Here is a 22850-nt window from a genome sequence, read left to right as displayed (position 1 = left end):
ATTCGTGCCAAAAACGTGCACTCGCCAATTATAAACGAAAGATAAAGAACAGACATTTCGGGGCCCCGTACGGGTCCCTTGATCCATAGAGTCAGTATAACCAACTCTAGAGGAAAAGCTGGCCCAAAAAAGTGGGAACCGCTAGGGCGCCGCCCTGTTGCTACTGGTCAATGTGGCCAGCGCAGTTATTATTGAAAGAGCTCAAAACAAGTACAGGTCACTTTATGCTTTGTCATTTAAAAACTCATATCTGATGGCTTTATGAAGATGATACGTTATTATTAAATTTACAGAAAGCGCTTGCTAAGTGCGTGACATATGTAAATCACGATGTGCGCATTCATGCACTAAAGGATGACACAATTGCGGTTTTGAATCTCTGTTTTCTGGATGAGTAGTAGTTTCGTACAGTTTAGGTTTGACATGCGATCGCGCATCAACGTCGGACGCTATGGCAGATTCGTGCCTTTTGTGCCACCAAAGCCCCGAAGTGCTCTGGCATATACTTTCACATGTAAGTAAACGAATGTATCTTCTTGTTCAGAACATCACGCGAGTAGATTGCTCTTGTGATGCATCACAATCGTTTGAGAAGCGTCACAGTAGAGCATTTTTTTTTAATATGCGGAGCGATGTTTTTATTTGCAGGTTTTTCTTCAGTAGGAAATTGCTGTAAAGGCGGACCAGCGCACCGGAATTGTACTGACGAACCCAAAATGAAGTCATAGAATCTGTGTAATTGTTGCACTTTGAACAATCATGCTTCTACAAAGGCCACAGAAGAAAAACAGCCCGATGCCGAGTATTTTTGTGCCACGAAGCAATCAAGAGGCGAGTGCCTAATACGGACGAAATTGAGTGCATAAACCCACATATTAATAGCGTAGGCCTTTTATTAACTGTGCAATATTGTCAACACTTCATTGCATGTCATTTCATCTGGCATATCTCTTCTGGTCACACATTTGTCTAGCGAATCTATTTGCATGATCGACTCCGGGCCTGTGGGGCCGTTCACTTGCACTTGATGCTGAGTATTTTACATGTATCCATAAACTGCAGATATGCACATCAGATCCCTACGAGGATTTTCAATATTCAATTATTTTAGGCAACACGCACTTATGCAACACTGACATAATCTCAAATACCACTAAGCAGCTGGGACACATTTCTGTTGAGTATACTTGCAGGTAAAATAAGTGGATCGTGTGGACAGCTCCAGCTCATTTTCCTTAAATCAGTGTGTACAAGGGGTATGCAAAAATAACTTTGTTCTCGCGCACCGATTATATTGCTGTATAAGCAAGAGAACCCACCATGTTAGGGTAACATATGTTGTACATCACACTAATATGTGCTTTAATTTACCAAGTGAGATGAGTTACTTTTATGGCTCCTTCAGTCAAATCACACTGCATGCTGCATTCATCAATCTTCTATTGCATATTGCAAATGGTTATTGAAACATGTTTCCCTGTTATGCAGGTATGCAATGGCAAGCCCTTCTGTGTGTTCCAAAGGTAAAATTTAAGCTCTAAATTAAAGAAGACATTTCTAGTCAGAAACAACAAGCAAAAATGGTGAATGCATAGCATCAGAAGCCCAAGGTACAGAAACTATGAGAATTGTCGAATGATGTTAAGGAAAGAATGGTATTTGAAAATGCAAGACTCTTTAGTGAAGATCAAGCAAGTCAATATAGGTAGAATACTCTGCAAAATTGTGCGAGTGATGGGATGGCAAACAATGGGTCAGGAAATGAGTTCTTTTTCTGCAAAAGAAAAGCTGATGATTGTCATTACATAAGTCACTTTAGCATCATGAGACTGCTGTTTGATAAATTCAGAAACAAACAAAAAAACAAGACACGCAAAAATAAAAAACAATTTAGTGATGTTCTCTCCACACTGGGATAAATAAAGTGAAACGGATCACATCTAATGTGGACATATCAGACGCCTTGTGAAACACTAAAGGAAAAATTCAGTTTCGAGCTATGGCCTTGCACCAATAGTGATAGTTACCTCTGCATTTAGAAATTGAAAGCATTCATGCAGGCAAGGATGATTCTTTATATTTTTGGCTACCACCCTTCAAATGCCTCCACCAAGTGTTACAATGCTGCACGCAGCCATATAAGGATCTCACAGCAACACCTACAGGTAAAAAGCAAAAGCAGTCAAAGTGCTGGTGTATTCTGGACACTATGGTTGAAAACTTTTAGGCAAAAAGAGTGCAAGAAGCAGACATAAGATCTGCATTTATTTCCATAATTCCCCATTTGAATGGCATTTTCTTCTCGCTTAGAGCGTGACTATGACTAGCTATAGCAACTCCCTCATGCAGACTCCGCAAGCCAAGAGGCCGTGGTGGCAAATGCAGGTAAGAGGCAAGAAGCAATAGCACCGGTATTGACATTCATCTAATTTCTTTATTTTTCTTACATTTAGGCAGCCAGCACACCTCGAACAGCCACCTTGATTGTGGGTGTCACCCTAGTTGCCAAGGAAACATTTGAGGGAAAGCGACAGGCAATGTGAACAGCCACTTCCCCATGTAAACGATACTCTTTCTCTCGGATGACTCCTACGCCTCACCACACCAGCTCATATGTGCAGACTCCACCAACAAAGATGCCGCGGAATCACGTGCAAGTCAAAGGCAAGAAGCAATGGCACTGGTGTCGACATTCACCCACTTTCTTTCTTTTTCTTACACTGAGGCAGCCAGCCCACCTCGAACAGCCACCTTGACTGCGGGTGTGTCAGCAGATTCCGGTTGTACATACGGTCATAATAAACTACATAAACAATAAACTCATATATATATATATATATATATATATATATATATACTTTGTAGTGATACAGAGGGCCTTTTGAAGCTTCCCTCCATATTTTGCACCTTTAATTGCGTATGTGTTGTGTGGCCCTCAATGCAGTTTATCTTGTAGCAGCTGCTTTGTCTTCGTATTGCACAGTGGATTAAGCTTGTGATATCCACATGTGCAAAAGGCCCATACTTCTCTCACATATACAAAATAAGGTTCTATGTAGTTCTCAGTGTTACAATAAAAATAAACGTAAACAATGCGATCGTGGAATTGTGTTTATTACAGTAATTCCTATGACAGTTATTGACAAGTTGACAACTTGAACTGGTCAATCCGTCATGGGAAGGAATTGTATGTATACATATAGGAAAGAAAGGGGTATGTGTGAGTGTTTGTAGGGGGGGGGGGGGGGGAGTATAGGATTAGGGCGGTACGAAAAAACGTACCAACACCGTCCTCTAGACCCATTGCTTTAAGGTACCGTAACAAAGCGTATTATGCATAAAGTTCATACAACTAACTCTGACATTACTACACACGCCAGGCGACGCGAGCTACATTTGCCATGACTCGCATTCGCGACTGCACCGGATGCCCTCCATATTATTCTGGTTAACCTTGCTCACTGCACCGAGGCAAAAGCAAGATCATGGGCCCAGGTGTCTTTAAAAGTATTTCGACCTTGCGAGGCACCGCTGCGCGTGCCAGGGGAGCTGTCCGTGCGAACACTCCCTGGCACACACCTGCCTCGGCGGCCCCAACCTACGTACCGTTCTGCTTCGAGCTTTGATCCCCCCACTGTCCCTTGGGTGCTCTGGAGTTCCCGCGCCACCTGTTTTTTTTATAATCTCAGGTGCTCTCCCGAGACTTCCGTTTGTCGGTTACACGTGCCCTACAGCTGGATCAGTACTTGTAATAAAAAAAAAACGATCTATCGTCGCGACGATAGATCGCGACAGCAGCTTCTGCAACATACCGCGCCCATGCAAAGAGAATTACGGAAAGCTAACCAGGAATCTGACCACAGCTTCGAGCTCATAACTCGTAACCTCGACGAGTGACACTCCTGTAACAGGCGTGACCGCTGAAAACCGCATACCGCCGGAAACTTCAAGAGGATCATCATTCGGTTGCATAACTGCCACCTGCACGGCCAACATGGACCACACCCACACCATCCCGCAACAGAGAATAAAGAACCAACTTATAAAGCCCCAAACACACGGCTGCGCGCACACACATCACCACACCAGAAGCGAGACGCCATGCTGCTACGCTGCTACGGTTTCCAGATTAAAACTGACTACTGTCACCAAGTCTAGCAAGCGTCTCAAGAACTGGCAACCTCGGCGCGTAGCAACATGGCGGCGCTCTTGCGGTTCCCGATTTAAAGAAAAATTGAGGGGCTTTATCCCGATTTAAATGCATGGGCCCTATGGGTAGCTTGTCCTCTAGAGTCAGTATAGTAACTCTATGCCTTGATCACAATGAAGATGTAAGTATGGGCGCGCGGTTATTTTTTGGTGCGGTGGCGCAGCGTGCGGGTGTATATATTTCGTTACTGCTATTGTGTGTGGTTGAGCTCTGTGCCACCAGGTGGCTGCACGGTGCAGACCATTCACATTTGCGCTTCTGCTCATCCCGTGAAACGGCACGGGCAAAAGGCCAAGCCCTTGCGTTTGCCCGAATACCGGACTCGCGAAACGCTATTGCGGTAGTAATCCTCCGGTGTAAAGCGACGGCCGCAAACGCACAAATACTGGCGCCGATCGGATAGCGGCAGTCCGATGCGCTGCAGCCAGTCCGCTCATCTGCTGCCTTGCAAGGGACACGATGTCGCAGCTTGACATTTGCCAGTCGCTACGTTTGCAGCCCACAACGCAATAAAGTCGAATCATGGTGCCCGCGAAAAGACAGACCCACTCTGACCGCGGAGCTCTTGTCAAGATGGAACACGTTGTAACACAAGGAGACTACGCTTGCTGTGTGCCGGAAGTGCTTAAGTGTAGTGAGAAATTGTTCTTGTGCATTTTCTCTGTTACTTTCCTTTTTTAGAAACAAATTAACATGCCAACTATTACGAACAACATTCGTTCACCATAAAGTTGGAAAAATTATTGATGACGCGCCCTGGGCAGCCAGTCGGATAGCTCGCCCTACTAACCTCATTGTGGTAAATGTCGTCACATGGGTAGGGGCGGCTTAAAGTTCAGCCGAGCGATGTACTGCGGTCGGCAGCGATTTACATTTTTAAAACCTTATAATAAATTCCACGCTTTACGCGGAGCACTTATATACGTTAAGTAATGATCCGAAGGACCTACTCTAACGACTGGGTACGTTTGTACATAATCGTCAAAATCGTTTCAGGGTCCCTTTAACGCTTGCTTCAGCTCCGCCGGGGGTCGGCCCGCCATTGCACTATCTTCAGAATCGGCCCACGTCAGCCGAGATAGAAATATTTCACTGCCGCGAACCCATGATTTCAGCAGACGGGCTCCACTGCATAGCGAGCGACTCCCTCTCCACTCGCCCCGTCTAGCCTTCGCAAGCGAAATTCCTTCCCTGCGTTCTCTCATGTCGGACCTCGAGGATCGCGTGACACATACGTCAGGCGCAGCGCCTTCACTTTTTTTTTCTCCTTGCTTTTCTTTTTGGCTATGCGCATTTCCGCTGGCGACGTTGCGCACGAGCTGTTATCGTTCTGTGCACAAGGAAACATGACTAGTGGTATAATTGAGTGCTACACGAATACTGAGGCAGAAAAATTGGATCGCAGAATGATCATGCGCTGCAACACGGTAGAAAATGGCATAGTTTCGGTACCTGCGCACGTGACCGCACGGCCGTGGGAGCAAGCAGACGAAGCGGAAGTACATCTCTGTTGCTTCGGTGCGAAGTAAAGCAAAAAACACGCAGACATTCCGTTTGTGTGTTTTATTGTTTCTGTAAACTTAAATTCGTCAATTCGAGCAACAGATCACACAAATAACACATGGTGCCTTGAACAATTCTCGAAGTCACGTGTCACCACAAACAACGTCACACTGCGGACCCGAGTACGTAGGCGCAGGGACGCGAGTACGTCATCCTCCGGCTTGGAGCGCAGCGGCCGCGAGGAGAAGGAAAAACGGCGTTCGGTTTGAAATTTGAGATCTTTCCGCGGTGCGTAGCAGTGTAATAATTTGCAGACACGATCGTTATCGCGCAATGTATGCTCTGCGCTTGTCAGCTCAAAATGGCCAGACCTGGTGAGGGACCCTTTAACAGCTTCGCTGTAACAAACAAACAAGAAAACAAACAACCAACCAACCAAAGAAAAAAAAATTAGCATTATACGAGTTTGAACCCTCTGTCCTGAGAACCGTTCTGAACCTGCACCGCTGTCAGAACAATGGATGCATATGCCAAGAGGAACTCCTATAGCGACGAAGGGTGTGGTGTGCACCCCATGTTCAATGTTGATGGCGACCATATAGTTTCCAGTAGCGGCGTATAATGTAACCAATATGGGACGCAGCAGCGTTGAAGGTTCACGCGAAATGCTACAGGCTATCGCGTGAGACATCTCAGGTGCAAGTAACGGCAACGGTCTCCGTAATGAGCTCCATCATTACTTTCTCGGCAGTTCGAATGAGGTGGCACCTCGGAAACTATTTTGCCCCCATGGGTATGGGTAGCGACAGTAGCCTCACCTCTCTCTGTAACGCTCCGTTGACGCTGGCTTTAGTCCACGTTAAGAGAGACTCCTTTAGCTTGCCCGCCTGGAAACGAAAGGGACGGTGATCAAAATTGAGTAGATGGTATTTGATGACTTGCTGGGAACGTGAACGAACCGTGCAAGTGAACTGCAGTGTATGCGCAAAAATTGGTTGCTCTGCGAAGAATGTAATCATTATTCCTCACCTGCGTTTTGACATTGCGGGCGTAGTACGTTGCCACGACCAAGGTGAATCCGCTGTGCACGACGTACGCGACAGCCATTACCTTCGAGATGTAGCCGAGATAGATTTCAGTCGTGACCATGTAGAACGTCATCGTACAGGTGTTGGTCATCACTGCGGCGAAAGTCACGAGAAGTGGAATCGATAAAAATCTGTCCGCTGTCAGGAAAAGTTGTTTCAGGCTGTGAACAGTGAGGCGGGCCTCGCAGAGAAACTCTCCGCTCCGACTTGTTCTTATCTCGGATGAAGAACCTGCACAGAACGTCAACAAAAACACTTTTTTAGCTAATCAGTAAAATTTCTTTAATACGGATTTATGACGCATGTCCCGATTGGTGAATTGAAGTCGGTGAGTTCTCAACGGGACCTCGCACTTGGAACAAATTTTGAAACTGGTGCCAGTTTTGAGACAGGCGCCGCCAAACTCTTCACGAATTAAACGTACTGTTGTTCCACTCACAATTTAAATAACGTGCTTTCTTAATAGCAGAGATAGAGATATTTGAAGTGCCACGAAGCCATGACTTCAGGAAGCGAGCGTCACCGTCAGCATACACGCTTTCGCCAGGCCCCGCACACTCTCAAGTTCAACAAATGGCCACAGAGGGCGAAAAATCAATCGAGGCGCGTTTCAGCGTAAGCGCGCAAGTGGAGCTACTGTAATTTGGTCGAATACTTTAATTTGTGCTTTCTCTGCTAGGGGCGCTGAACATGCTGAATTTTTTAATTTACACAAACCATTGACATGAACAATCGAGGTGTCTAAGGATGCTTTTTACCTCAGGCAAATAGGCAGTTGATTTTCTTTAATTTGATTGTTGAAGCTGCTTTTTAGTCATAGCGTCAAGGTTTTTGTGCTCGCTTAACCACCGACAGCCTATTGGTATCGATGTGTTTCCTGGCCGTTGGCGTTCGAATACTACGGCGGTAAAACATTTTCGAAAGCATGCTGGTTTCGTCTGCGAGTCATTACATAGACTTGCTGTAAAAAGGTCTACTCTTGGCAGCGTTTACATGAATACGGCGGAGGTTGAGGGAGTACGCTTGAAGGTACGTTTTTATGCCGTTGATCTCCATAACACTGCAAGTACGCAAACCGATGTCACAGAACACCCGATGCATCATTGTGTGTTCCCCGTCATCGCTTGTTTGCTGTATGCCTACTAATTCTTCATTTCTTCAAGTGTTGTATCCTCCTTTTGTCCTTGCTCTCTTGTGCTTCACTTACAGTATGTCGTTCCGTCAGCTGTAATGCGCATTTGCAAAACCAATACGTTTGATAAGACGCAGTGGTTATCATAATTTCACTACACGTGTATTAAGCTGGCACATATGGTTCAGATACAGATACCTGTATGCGAACTTGCACGACGTTGATGCGGAGATTAGGATAATTATGACACCCGTAAGGAAGAGGCAGCTGACGGCCGTATAAGCTGTTGCGTTCTTTCCGCCAAACTACCCGGCCTGGTAGTGCTGTAAAGATGCTGTATAAAAGTGACACGCGGTGACAGGGAAATTATTATACTTAGCAGCCGACCGTACGTTTTGTAGCTTAGGTCTTCTTTCTTGTGCTTTTGTGCTACCCTTATTAATGAGCCATTTCTTGACTATGTTCTTGACTATGTAACCGCGTTTGTGTGGATGCGTAGACGTGTGCTTTTTGTTGTACTTGTAAAATGCAAATAAAATATTTTCAGGCTTACTCAATCTTTGGTGTCGTGTGCGTTTATTCCAGTCGAGGCCATCGTGCCACCTGGAAACCGCATTCTGTCAGTAGCCCTACACGAAATGCAACAGCTGGAGCGCGGCGGCACAATTTAACTCAGGGTAACGGCGGCGTAATAAACGAAAAACCGCTCGGGATGCCCTTAAAGGTCAGTTCAGAGTGTGCCTTAACTCGATATGACTCAGCGCTACATGTATTCTGCTGCGCCTCGATCGTGATCCCGCCAGTTTGGTTGCTGTGTGGCAAACGTAGCGCCTACATAAATATGTAGGCGCTACGTTTTACACAGCAACTAAACTGGCGGGAGCACGATCGAGGCGCAGCAGCCAGAAACCCAGTAAAGCCACAGAACACCTGGTAAAGCGTGTGTAAAACCCCGTTTCCGTTTCCTGTTGTACAGCGCCACCTGTGGTCGCATACTTTAGTTCACGACGCCACCGCTATGCTTATTTCCGTAGCACTGTGGAAGGTACAGTTTCCCTTCTCTAAGTTTGTATAGGTGTTCTGTGCTTTCGCCACTTGTCCCGTCTAGCCTCCGCAAGCGAAATTCTTTCCTTGCGTTCTCCCATACCGGCGGCGGAGGATCGCGTGACGAATACGTCAAGGGCCCCGCCTTGTATTTTTTTTTCTCTCACGCGCGCGATCTGTTGTTTATTGATTAGCGGTACAAGTCAGTTCCACAATCACGAGCACTGAGACAGGCGCGAGAGGACGAAAGAGTATGATCGCGGCTCTGGAACACGGTAGAGAATGGCATAGTTTCGTTCTCAGCGCGCGCGACTGCACGGCTTAGGAACAAGCAGAAGAAACGGAAGTACATCTATCTTGCTACGGTACGAAGGAAAGCAAGAACTTGCAATTCGGTTTGTATGTTTTATTATTCCTCTAAACTTTAATGCGTATAAGCAACAGATTAAGCAAATAACTGATGCTGCCTTGAATGATTCTCAAAGCCACGTGTCACTATACGTGACGTCACAGCACTACCATGTACGTAGGCGCACTTGCACAATTGACGTCGACTCTCCGACTGGGAGTGCGGTGCCCGCGAGGAGAACGGCAAACGGCGTTTGGTTTGAAATTTAAGCTCCTTCCGCGGCGCGTAGGGATATAACACGTAACAGACACGATCGTCAGCGCGCATTGTATGCACATCGCTTGTCAGCTCAATATGGGTAGACCTGGTGAGGGCCCTTTAAACATAATTTTGCTATGATGCTTTAGGATGTCATCACTGAATCTGTTGCCAGGGATTCGCTATCCTCATCCTTTTCTCGGCAAACGCCGTTTTAATCCCGAAGGGGAAGGACTTATCTCAGGTGAGAACTGTAAACGACTACAGGGAAATAACACTAACCAACGTCGACTACAAAATTGGCATGAAAGTTCTTGCTGCCAGGTTGCAGTCTGCTATATCGGACATCGTGGGTACCGCATCAAACGTGCGGCATTTAGGGCAGGACAATTTTCACTAACATCCATATCGCACATAGTATTACGAAATGTCGCAATGCAGACATTAGAAAAGTGGCGATGCTCCACATTGACCTCGCAAAGGCTTTTGCCCTGGTATGCCATGATGTTCTCTATACAATACTTGAGCACATAGTGTGGGACATATAATTTCTGAGGGGATTAAGATGGCCAAGGAAAATTCTACGACCAGTATAATTGTTAATCGGGAGCCAACGCAGAGAAATAATGTTACCGCGTCCGTACGACAGGGGTGCGCCCCTGTCGTCTTTGTTGTTTGCGTTGTATTTAGAGCCCTTATGTGCAAAAATCATTACTAGCAATAACATTCGAGACTTCACTTTGGAAGACACCGAAGTTAGAATACTGTCTTACGCGGATGCATCTTCCGCTCTGACAAAGAGAGCGTTACGAACGTAATGGTAATTGTTAAGGATTCTGTGATGTCACTCGCAGCCGGCTGAGCATACACAAGCGCCAGGGCCTGTGGCATTGCGAATGGCAATCGCCGGCGTTTGTGTGTGAAAACAGCAGCTGGTCGACAACACCCAGTCTCTACTTTGTAATCCCTCTCTACAAATACTGGGACACATACGGCCGAATATTGGAGGGAAAGAATGCAGGAATTGAGCACGCAGACTCAGCTATGGTAAGGCCGTGGTCTGCTAGTGTTTGCACGTGCGAGAATATGAAATGTGTTCATGTTGTCGAGATTGTCCTGCAAGCACTGTATTGTTCACGCATGAACGTACAAAAATCCACAGTGTTTGTAGTTTTTGTCTAGCAATCGCAATGGAATGAACTAGACAGGACAATTTGGTCCGAAGCTTGGGCGGAGGAGGACACTTTTCAATCGTTCATTTCCCCATTTTCAATTTCTTAGAGACCAGTCTCATCCAACTACGCACCTATTTCCAGATACGGTTGTCGTCAGCTCTACCAAATTTTGTTGTATTGTCTAGAGACGGATTACAATACGGCGTTAGTAGATTTCTCCGCAAAGTTATACTTTCGTACAACTTTCTGACAGCTCGTTTTAGCTTAGAGTACCTCTCAACTGTCACACGTAAGCGACTATCAAAATAGCTCAGAGAGTGTATGTTTCCGGAACCATTGCACATATCCATGTACTGTGGAAGCAAGAGGAATGATGTATTAAAGAGGGTACCTTAAGAACATGCTTGTCCCAGGGAGGTCAAAACTTTCTTCCTTTAGCTACATACTGGAACGTTGCTTGTGAAAATTTCGATGGAGGACAAGGGATTGTTTGTGCCATTGGCCATAGACTGCCGTTTGTGCAGGAAACCAAAGACTATAGTATTTGGCTTCCTGTTCAAAGACATGTTCTATATATCGAACATATCTTCCTCGAATGCTGGGACGCTTTCCTTTTCTGGGATGTGCTCCAGCGGTCGTTCAAAAAATCCCTACCGTTGAATTCACATGGAATCCGTTTCTTGACAATCGAACCTGATGATGTAAAATATGAACTTTTTTCCTCCTTGGCCTCCGCAGCATCTGGCGCAGCCGAATGGCTGTTAGAAACTGCGACATTCATAGGCGCCGACTACGGGAGGGGGGGGGGGGGTGGAAGGCTGGAGGGCTCGAACTTCCTCCCCCCCGTAAATTAGCGATGGGGTCAGGGAGCATCGTGTCTTCTTTTGTACGGTTTAAGACAAGTCGACTGAAGAACTACAGTTGCTTAAAAGTTGAAAGAACAGCACAGCCTTAAATTGCCGCGGCTACATATATGTGTCTCGCACCAACAAAGAAGTGTGTCAAGACCAAGAGTTTTAGATGCAGTTCACCATCAGGGATTCGGACTGGCAACAGCAGCTCTCCCAATGTCTACTGTTCCAAGTTCTTGTGCTGAATCAAATGAACGGCCACTCGGTAAGTGCAGGTGTTTCTTTCATGCAGATTTTCTTCTAAGACTTCGAACCCTTCCCTAACACTCGCATCTACTCTTTACTCGAAACATCAACTATGAACTTACCGTTTAAAATAAGCCCAGCAGAGGCTACATATCATCCTTGCGAATATAAATAAAATGTTTATAGCAAAATGAATGGGACTCTGAGCTCCATAATAAACTCCGCAGCATTAAACCCATTTTGAGCGCATGGTGGAGTGCCAGACACTGGGAACGGTTTTACGAGGTGGTCTTGTGCCGTCCAGGAATTGGTCACACGCACATAGCCTACAGCCACCTTTTAAGAAAGGAGGATCCACCGGACTACAAAGATTGCTCGGACAGCTTATCATCGATACATTCGGCTGAGTTTTTAACACGGTCTCTACAAGAAGCCGTTATTTCTCGTCTGGGTCTCCTTCGCCACTGTGGCGCACCAGCCTGTTACGCAGCAGTTCCGGCGCTGCTTCTTCGTTCGCTTCGGATTCCGAGAATATATGTCGACCAGAGCAATTGAAATTGAATTGAAACCTGCCGCCAACTGTCGGAATCGCAACCACCGCGGGACAAAAAAAAATCTAGTGCATCATCGACATCCGGAATCAGCGTAGTCATTAAAACTGCAGACTCGACAAGCCACGGCTGCATATTCCGTGAATGATCGACGTCACTTCTGCTCTGTTCACTGAAGGTTATGCCAACGTTGTCTTTGGAAGCGACCTGTAAAGCCGCAGACATACTCCAACGTAACGCGGACGCGCGCGCGCTCCGAGCTCCGCGACGTCACGGTGGCGAACAATTGGCGTCTACATTTCAACGACATGACGCATCTGGCGTGTCTGGCGCCGTTCGACGCGTTCCAACGTTGCTGGCGCGTGAACAGCAGGGTTGCCAGATGGCCCCAACAAAAAGTAGCCAAGAGATCTCAACATGTAGCCCAAAAATAGCCAGACCCAGATTTTTTTGTGAGCGATATGTAGCCAAAAACATAGCCAACACGGTTGATAATGTTCTGCAGGTGCCTTATTGATGGTGTAGATTATGTATTTCCGGCTCCAGAATTCCGCCGCATGCCACCAGCACAACACTGGCCTCCAGATCTGCGTAAAGAATGCCAGTGAGACGTGCCACTCAGACGCGGACTTGGACACCACTTATTGTGAGAATGAGCTGAAGCACTTCTTTTCCAATTTACTCATGACGCTATTGCTATTTGCTGAGCCACGTTCTGAGCTAACTTTATTTCACGCCTCGCTTTATCCGAGGCATTTTGATAACAGTCTGGCAAATTATTGCCAGCTCTTATATCAAGGATCAGCTTCGGCTGGTGTTGTGATGTCAGCACGTCCCAAGTTCCGCGAGGTCAATCTCACCGCTGCCTATCACTGTTGTGAAGTCGGGGGTCCGTGCGGCCAACGAAGTTTCCATTGATGGTGCCGTGCCAGGTGCCGGGAGAAAAGTGTCCGAGCGACGGTGGAACCGCATGGCGCGTTTTTCGCTCGCGAAAAACGCGACGCGCGGAAAACGCCCGCGTTGCCACCGATGCGCGAGCACCCGTATGAAAAAAAGGAGCGGCGGGAGCGGCGCTTTCCCGCCGCGCATGCATGGCGCCGCGTTTTCCGGGTTGCCAGACAACCTAACTCCCAACGACATGAATTCTCTTTTTTACTGCATGTATTATATACCCTTAAACTTAGCGAACATTACAATAAAAATAGTCCTCGTGTAATTATACAGAGATATTTTTTCCAAAGTGTATTTATCAAGCTTCATTTCAAACAGCAAGATTGTAGCATTGTGAGCGAAACTGCGACTATGTACCTTCCGCATCGTGGTAGCACATGTTTCCTTCGACGTGCGCGCCAGTTCTGCCGAGAAAAAAAAAATATCCGCCAAAGAGGTTCCGTCGCGATGCGTAAAGCCCCTTGAGGATGGATGGATGGATGTTATGAGCGTCCCCTTTGGAACGGGGTGGTGGGTTGCGCCACCAAGCTCTTGCATTTGTACTGCCTAATGTCCTACCTAGGTTAAACAATCAAAAAAAAAGAACACTATGAGCTACCACGCCCAAATTTTCTGATCCCCTATTGCGAACTGTGCTTTTGTACGTCTCCGTCTTTTGTCGTTTCCCCACTTTTCTTCCACCAATCCTCCAATCGCCTCTTATTAATGCCTATTGCGGACATGTTTGCTTTACCACTGCTCCCGCTGAACCCAAGGGCTTCAAGGAGGCCAGTGGTGCCTAAATTGACCGCTGGGTAGACGTCTTCACATTCTAATAAAACATGCTCCATAGTTTCCCTAGCTTTACCGCAGCAAGCACATGTTTCTTCTTCCTTCTTATATCTCGCTTTATAGGTGCGTGTTCTAAGGCATCCCGATCTCGCTTCGAAAAGTAATGAGCTTTTTGGATCCAGAGCAACCTGAAAGCCTCCCACACCATCCAAACCCTAAGGTCTGCCACCAACCAGATCTCGCGGATTATAAAACGAATTACAAGAAGCCGCAAGGGCATGCGAGAAGAAGACACGCTTCACCTCGTCCAGGCTTTGGTGATCAGCAGAATAACGTATAGCATGCCGTATCACTATCACTCGCTAAACAAACGCGACCAAGAACAAGTCGATGCCATCATCAGAGGCGCGTACAAAACGGCCCTGGGTCTCCCTGTCACCACCTCAAACGAGAAGTTAGCGGCCCTCGGGATCCACAACACCTTCGCTGAGCTGTCGGACGCGGTTATGGCTTCGCAAAAGACCAGACTACAGAAGACGGCGGTGGGCAGAGCCATTGTTGGGCCATTACCACAAGCCCGGATTCCGAATCTACAAGATGCAGAATTTATCCTGCGAACGCCCTTTGGACAAACCCGGGGCTGCGCCAAAAGGCACAGCGCCCTAATTCTCCCTTGACAAGTCAAGATGCTGAGCCGTCAGGCAGCGGTGTCCTGCGGAGAAGCATCGGCGAGCGACATGTCCAAACGTGCAACCAAGTGCCAGACAGCCCGGCGCCGTACCTCCTTTTGCCTGGAGGTCACCGCGCGCGCCAACTTTGAACCGGGTGGCCAGCGCGGTCGGTGGTTGGACCTCTCGGACGACCGTCGAGTGCTGGCTTTGTATTGGGCCGTTTGAGTGACAATGGTTTCTCGGGGCATTATAAGCCGCGACGCGCCGCCTGGAAAACCGGATCCGCCGACCCACCGGGAGCTGAGTGCCGCTCTCGAGTGGAGTGAGATGTGTCACGCGTTGTAGTCTCGCCGGACGTCGCCGTGCGGGAACAGTCGCGTTTTCTGTGAGCTCTCGGCCCCAGTGCCGATCCGAACTTGTCCTGTATAATGACCTGCATATAGTGTATAAAATCCCTTTCGTTATTCTCACCGACGCCTGACTCGGAGTCTTCGCTACCAACGCTCTGTCACGAAACGGGTGACGAGCGCTACGGGACCACCTCAAAGTCGTAATAGTGGTGGCAGCGGTGCAAAGTCGTAACACCATCCTCTACCGGACCGGAACGGCAACGGAGCTCCGTGCCCTCGATGGGCAACGATCACTCCCGCGTGAGGTCAGAGGCAAGATCAAGGCGAACCCGATACCGAGGCACATGAGCCATGAACTCCATGAAGGACGACGCAAGGCTCGCGTCGACAGACAGCGCCGACAATTCAAAGGTGACCCGTACGTAACGTACGTGGACGTGGCGGCGTACCCTGTAGGGGGCCTCTTCGCGGTAGCCGCCGTGAACGGGAGAGACAACTCCTTGACTCTCGCGGCCTCCGTAAGGGCAGAGACCCCAGCTGCGGCTGAGACCATAGCGGCGGCGCTGGTAATAAAGCAGGGAGACAGGGTAGACAGGGAAGTCCATGTCGTTACCGACTCGCAACAGGCCTGCCGTAACTTTACCAACGGACGAACACTGCTGCTGGCGGCTCAGATTCTAGGCCCGAGGCTGCAAGAATACCATCAAATCACGTGGACGCCGGGCCACGCGGGTCTGGAGGCGAGCGAAAGGGCGAACGCCCTAGCGCTAATCAACCGAGCGGGGCAAGACGAATCGTCTCATCAATACCCACCCTTTACCTTCATGCGCCTGCCGTCCAATTACTGCGACCGACTGGAGATCCAGCGACTCAACCGCAGGATTTATCCTCCGCCTCACAGAAAGCTCAGCACTGAAGATTCCGTAGCTCTCCGACTTGTTCAGACCAACACATTTCCAAACCTACACAGATACAGTAAAATGTTCTGACATACATATCTCGGCATCTGCCCCTGGTGCGGCGACACACGCCCTACACTCTTTCACATCTCGTGGGGGTGCGGGGGCAAACCTCAACACTTAAAGACGCCTAGTACGTCATTTGAGCGGTGGGAGGTACAGCTGACCGGCGATACCCTGGCGGGACAAGAAGCTCTCGTCTAGTGTTCCTGTATATACTCTCGTCCAGCAAGTACGTCGAGCAGCCATGGCCAGTGGAGTCCTGGAATGAAGACACCACCCACTCGACCTCAAGAGCAACCACCTCGATGGTTCGAATAAATTTTTTTTCTCTCTCTCTCTCTTCCCTTTGAGTTATCATAAATTGTTTTTTCCTGCTTTCTTTTTTTCCTCTTAAGTGGTTACTCATGGCAGGTTTCTTTTCCATTTCCGCCACCCATGAGATTATTTCAGCCTCTATGACTTTCCGCTTGACAGTCTTTGTTGCTGTGTTGGCCATCCTACAGGCCGCATACTTGCTGGTAAGCTTCCTAGTTTTTTTCCTCCACTGTGAATCAATGTTTTTCCTGTACAGATACCTGAACACTCTCCCAGCCCATTTACTTTCTTCCATATTACTCAGCCGTTCTTCATACTCAATTTTACTGCGAGCTTCCATCACTTCAAAACTAGTCCAGCCCATATCACCCTGCACAGCTTCATTTGTGATGCGCAGGGAGCAGGGCCATCTGGTGGGAAAATCAAAAAACAAAATGCCACGTGACCAAATGCCACGTGACTTACCTGAACTCTGATTGGCGGACGCGCCGCGCGAGGCGTTTTTTTCTACTCCGAGCAGCAGCACGCGGCGGCGCGATTTCATGACGGATCATGCTGGGCACGCGTCAAAATGACGCGCGCATCCCACCATTCGCGCGTCAATCGCGCCTGAAATAGCGCCATGCGGTTCCGCCTTGAACAGATTGGCGACCCCCACCTCATGCGCCGCACCTCGAGCTATTGTCTCCACCCCCCTGCTTGACTCTTCCCGAAAGTGCAACGGGAGCCTGGCACGGTTCCAGGTAGCTGATCTTGGGCCCGAGCAAAGCTGTTGTGCGGCTCTGAAAGGTCGTTCGAGAACAACCTGTCTCCTCCAGCTGAGCGCTTGCAGGCAAGGAGGCAACGCCGGTGGCAAGTCACCCATCGGCCAGTGGAGCCCTTGGAGCGACCCCATGGGCCAAATGTGACGGCACTTGCACGGGTGCTTACCATTGGAGGAAGATGATGACACCTGAGCTGGCTCGACGATTGGCCGAAATGATGGGACCTCGAGAGACCGAAGGGGTTAAAAGTGAGAGACAGGGAGAAGAGACTTTCTTCATTTATTTATTCGTTGTTGTTGCCACGGGCCGCAGCGTCCGATTTGCTGCCGGCCGTCGATGACTTTATGACTGTTCATTACTTTGTGTTATTACTGTAACTAATGTAAATAAAACTTCAGTTCTCACAATCCTCCTCAACGTCGGCTAACTCCCGCACTCAACGGCAATATCTAATACGGTACACCGAGTGCGTCGGGCCACCGATGGCGTCAGGAGGTCGGTTGCCCTTTTCCTCCGAAGGGGGCTTGGTCGGAAACGCGCGCACCTCACTTGGCACATACAGGGAAAGAGGGGGAACGTCCGCTGATCCGATTCCGGCGTGCCAGTTTGTGTGGCTGACAGGTGTGAAGAAACGTAGCCTTGCACGGACCTCCACTCCGACGTGGACAGGCCGATTTGGGCTGCTGACAGGTGTGAAGAGGCATGAGGCGTGACAACTGTATGTCGCTGGGGTGGCATCTCCCGCTCTGAAGGGCCGCCGGCCACAACACTGGTCACGACTGAGTGTCCAAGAAGCAGCCCGAACTCAAGGCATTTTGGAACAGGGATGCCTTTCCTAAGCTTGATTCATAAAATAAACATGTTATCGCTCTCACGCTCTCTCACTTTGTCCTTAACTTTTGTATGTTTTACTGGAAAGCAGCTCGATGCTGAGTTAGCAAATGCTACCGCTTGGACTGTGGAAAAAGCTTAAAACCTCTCATTTCCTTCACGCGAAGAAGCGGCAGTTGCGACTGCAACTCGCCTTTGACTGCGAACAAACAGAACGACCTGCTGGCCCATAACAGAAGAGGGAAATTAAAGTTTATAGTTTCAATTGCCACCGTGTCGCAGAAAATCCGGCGTCGGCGTCCGGCGTCCAGCGTCGGAGATCGCTTCAGCAATGAGAATTTCGAGCCACGCATACCCAACGACGCAGGCCTTCCATATGGCGCAAGGAAGTTACTGAACTAATCAAATTTCTCAACGTAAAATACGTAGAAAGACCGTAAAGTACCACTTACACACAACCTACAGACATGATAGCGTCGGATTGTAATTTGAATATACGAGAAAACATAATTCTGTTACGCGGAAACTGAAACACAAACCCCTTTTGAAGCTGTAGCGTTTTCCAGCTGCCATTTGAGGTCGGTCTTAGTAGGAACGGCGCGGACTCGTCGGTTCCTTGCACACCATCAAAAAAAGAAAGAAAGAAAAGAAACGCAAAGCTCGCCTTCCTTGCATAGCGTTCGCCGCCAGCGTTTCCCGGTAAACATTGCGGTTACATAAGCTGCAGTTACCGGTAAGCGTGAGAAGCACTCGCGGATCACTGTATGCCATCGCGTTCCACTCTTAAAGGGAAGCTGAAAGGTTTTCCAGAAGAAATGAGTGAACATCTGTACATAATGGTTTTCAACCCTCCGAATTCGAGTATCGTATCGAAATTGAGCGAAAGAAAGCGCAAATATATTTTATTTCGACGAAAAGTGCAGCAGCGGACACGCCCAGCTCGCGCGTCTCGTTTCCGCCTGTGATTGGTCGGGCGCCTCGTGACGTCAACACTAGTAACCGACTGCTGCCGCTACACATGAAGCGCGGTGCCAGGTAGTTTGGTGCTGTTTTTCTGAGACGGTAATGGGAAATTTAGAGAGACTGCGTTTTTCTGAGGAGTTCGGCGTTACTCCCTACATGTACGAGCCGATTGCGAAGAGCCGGCCTCTCGAAGAAGCAAACGATGCTGGTGCGAGCAGTGCTTTCGACGCGAACGAAAGCAAAGTCTTGGGATCTCCTCGTGTTGGAAATGCTCTTTGGTGAGTATGTTTTTTGCAAAGCGATCTAGTGATCTCGCTGATCTTTCGCCGATCTAGTGAGCTCGTTTCCGGTCAAACAACTGTAGTGTTGTGTTCCAGCATGCCTCCTCGTGGAACGTAAGCGGGGATGCGATCGTCGGCATTTGTGCGCTGTCCAAAGCTGTCGGCAATCTACAAAGACGGTTTAAACGCGTGAAAAGCTTCCTGGTTCATGCAGTACGTGTAGTGACCTTCATCTGTTGACTACCACGTTGACTACCACTCACGTTGATTACCACTTACGTTGACTACCACTCTACATACACGCAGACGCACCAACAAAGGAATGCAGGGTCGATCGAAGCAGATTACGATGGCACGCACGCAGAAACAAGCGCGGTCAGGCACGGTCGCGGACGCTGCGAAGGAACGAAACACAAGAGTTGACGTCACAACACCGCGGTTTCCGGCCTCCGCTCGCATCGTCAGCGTCAGCAGCAGCGCGCGGCATTCGACGGGGGGCGGAGCTACAGCGCAATTTCAACCGACGATTACGTAGCTCCTAATTGAAAAAAAAACCCAAATTTTACCTACATGGTTTATAAGGTTCCCGCATCCGTATATGAGCGTCTTATTCAATTCGACAGACTCTTCAGCTTCCCTTTAAAGGCGAAGCTTAAGCGTCCTCCAAATTTTTTAAACAGCGATTCGCTGGCAAGATTCGTGCAATGTCAAAACGTGTACATAAGACTCTGTGAATGCAGGTACGAATGTGTGTTGCCAAATTTCCGAGGGGGGCTGTGTACCTTTACTTTCAGTGCGACTTAAAAAAAAATGTAATTCCACTAGGGAATATACAAAATCGACTATATAGGCCGCGCATGCTGTCGTGAAGTTAAGTACAAACTAAACCCCTGTGTCTAACAAATTCAACCATTATATATCAGAATAGGAAGTCAGTAGAACACTATACGAGGGAGGTTCCGAAAGTAAGTTTTGTCACTTATTTTCACACGGAAACTTCATTGCCAAAAAAATACACCATGGCATCCTGAATCATACACCTTGCACAATTTTTCTACATAGTCGCCACCGACATTGAAACATTTGTCGTAGCGTGCAATCAGTTTGAAGACACCACTCTGGTAAAAACCCAGTGCCCTGCGATGCAAAGGATTGTCGCACAGCCTGCTCCACCTCAGCATTGTTTTGGAAGTAACATCCCGGGAGTGAGACTTTCAATGCAGGGAACAGGTGCCCTTTCATACCGGATAACGGCAAGCACTTCCACTGGAGACTACGCTGTCAGCGCATGTCTCTCTGCCATCGTGATTTGAACTCGAATAACCTCGGGTACGCCGTTCTGCTGCTACTCTCTTCTTTAGCGCTCTGCGCATGCGTCATTCGTCCTGCGCCGTCTTAAACCAGCAACGCGCGTGGATTCTTATGGCAACCGTTTCACCTGGTGTACCGTCAATGACGAAACTTACTTTTGGAACGTCTTTCGCATATACCTTTACTGACTGGCACGAAGTCTTTCTCAACCACCACTGCTATGTGTGAAAATATAAGAAGATATGCACGTAACAGTACCACAAGCACCTATTATGTATATCGAATGCAGTTTTTTCTTTTATTCACCACAGCTGGAAAATACGCCAGAAAGAAGAGAGCCTGGCGCTGGAAGGACGTATAAAAATGGCTGCCATGACTTAACGTTATTTTCCCAGAGCCGACACTGCCTAAAAACACAGCCTTCGGGATTGCCTACATATCTTTGTTGTAACAGCAATGAGCTTTGGGTTTGCATAAACCAGCGTTCCCGAATTTTGGCAGTCTTGATGTGGTCCTCAGGATTCGGAAGTCTTAAAGACAAAAATAGCCCAAATATAGCCATGTAGCCAACTCAAGATTTCAGACGCCAACCCGGATAAAAAGTAGCCGAATTCAGCTATTAATAGCCCAATCTGGCTAATATAGGTACGGAGCGGTTCACTGAACAGCTCCGTACCTATATTTCGCCCGCCGCCGCGGCGAGCCGAGAGGCGCTGGCCACGCGTCCCAGCATCCCTCGCGCGGAGAGGGCAGAATGATGCAATGGAAAGCTGCAGCGACGCGAAACGTCGGCGCAGTTACCGCGGGTTGTAGTAGTTGTATATAGTAAAGAGTGTCCAACTTTTGCCCAGCTCACCGACGCGACGTAGTTAGCTTCGGCCTACGTGGTGCGGTGCGTAGAAAACGATGGAGTGCCCGCCGTGGTTGCTCAGTGGCTATGGTGTTGGGCTGCTGAGCACGAGGCCGCGGGATCGAATCCCGGCCACGGCGGCCGCATTTCTATGGGGGCGGAATGCGAAAACACACGTGTACTTAGATTTAGGTGCACGTTAAAAAACCCCAGGTGGTCGAAATTTCCGGAGTCCTCCACTACGGCGTGCCTCATAATCAGAAAGTGGTTTTGGCGCGTAAAACCCCATAATTTTTTTTTTAAACGATGGAGTATTGGAGACGAGCTCCACCATTGGAAAAGCTGGCGCCACCGTCCGCGCGACGTGGCATGAGGGATCAAATGGACACAGCGGTCGCGTCGGCTGCTTCGGAAGAGCCGAAGCTAGCTGAAAACGAAAGTATAAAGACCCAGCTACGCTGCGGATCTGATTAAGTGGTGAGGCCAGGCCCCGCACACTCTCAAGTTCAACAAATGGCCACAGAGGGCGAAAAATCAATCGAGGCGCGTTTCAGCGTAAGCGCGTAAGTGAAGCTACTGTAATTTGGTCGACTACTTTAATTTGTGCTTTCTCTGCTAGGGGCGCTGAACATGCTGAATTTTTTAATTTACACAAACCATTGACATGAACAATCGAGGTGTCTAAGGATGCTTTTTTACCTCAGGCAAATAGGCAGTTGATTTTTTAAATATTTTATTGTTGAAGCTGCTTTTTAGTCATAGCGTCAAGGTTTTTGTGCTCGATTAACCACCGACAGCCGACAGCCTATTGGTATCGATGTGTTTCCTGGCCGTTGGCGTTCGAATACTACGGCGGTAAAACATTTTCGAAAGCATGCTGGTTTCGTCTGCGAGTCATTACATAGACTTGCTGTAAAAAGGTCTACTCTTCCCAAAGAATAGTGCCTCATTTTGTTTAGGCGTTGATTATCATAATGAATGCGGCAGAGGTTGAGGGAGTACGCTTGAAGGTACGTTTTTATGCCGTTGATCTCCATAACACCGCAAGTACGCAAACCGATGTCACAGAACACCCGATGCATCATTGTGTGTTCTCCGTCATCGCTTGTTTGCTGTATGCCTACTAATTCTTCATTTCTTCAAGTGTTGTATCCTCCTTTTGTCCTTGCTCTCTTGTGCTTCACTTACAGTATGTCGTTCCGTCAGCTGTAATGCGCATTTGTAAAACCAATACGTTTGATAAGACGCAGTGGTTATCATAATTTCACTACACGTGTATTAAGCTGGCACATATGGTTCAGATACAGATACCTGTATGCGAACTTGCACGACGTTGATGCGGAGATTAGGATAATTATGACACCCGTAAGGAAGAGGCAGCTGACGGCCGTATAAGCGGTTGCGTTCTTTCCGCCAAACTACC

The 22850-nt window shown here is 48.2% G+C and overlaps 1 protein-coding gene across 2 annotated transcripts in view; it reads right to left on the bottom strand.

Moving 5' to 3' along the window:
- LOC126548130 (uncharacterized) overlaps nt 1–22850 on the bottom strand; it is a 140836-nt gene that overhangs the window by 30149 nt on the left and 87837 nt on the right. For both annotated transcript variants that reach the window (XM_055063265.2, XM_055063267.2), the window contains exons 2-3: nt 6743–7032; nt 6532–6600 (exon numbers count right to left, since the gene is read on the bottom strand). In XM_055063265.2, coding sequence (XP_054919240.2) covers nt 6532–6600; nt 6743–6892 — 219 coding nt within the window. In that variant the 5' untranslated portion in view covers nt 6893–7032. The remainder of the gene's footprint in view (nt 1–6531; nt 6601–6742; nt 7033–22850) is intronic.

Source organism: Dermacentor andersoni, chromosome 1 (assembly GCF_023375885.2).
Source record: "Dermacentor andersoni chromosome 1, qqDerAnde1_hic_scaffold, whole genome shotgun sequence".
In the NCBI taxonomy this organism is placed as follows: Eukaryota; Metazoa; Arthropoda; class Arachnida; order Ixodida; family Ixodidae; genus Dermacentor; species Dermacentor andersoni.
The sequence above is the reverse complement of the archived record's forward strand: the minus strand, read 5'-3'. Positions and strand labels throughout refer to the sequence as shown.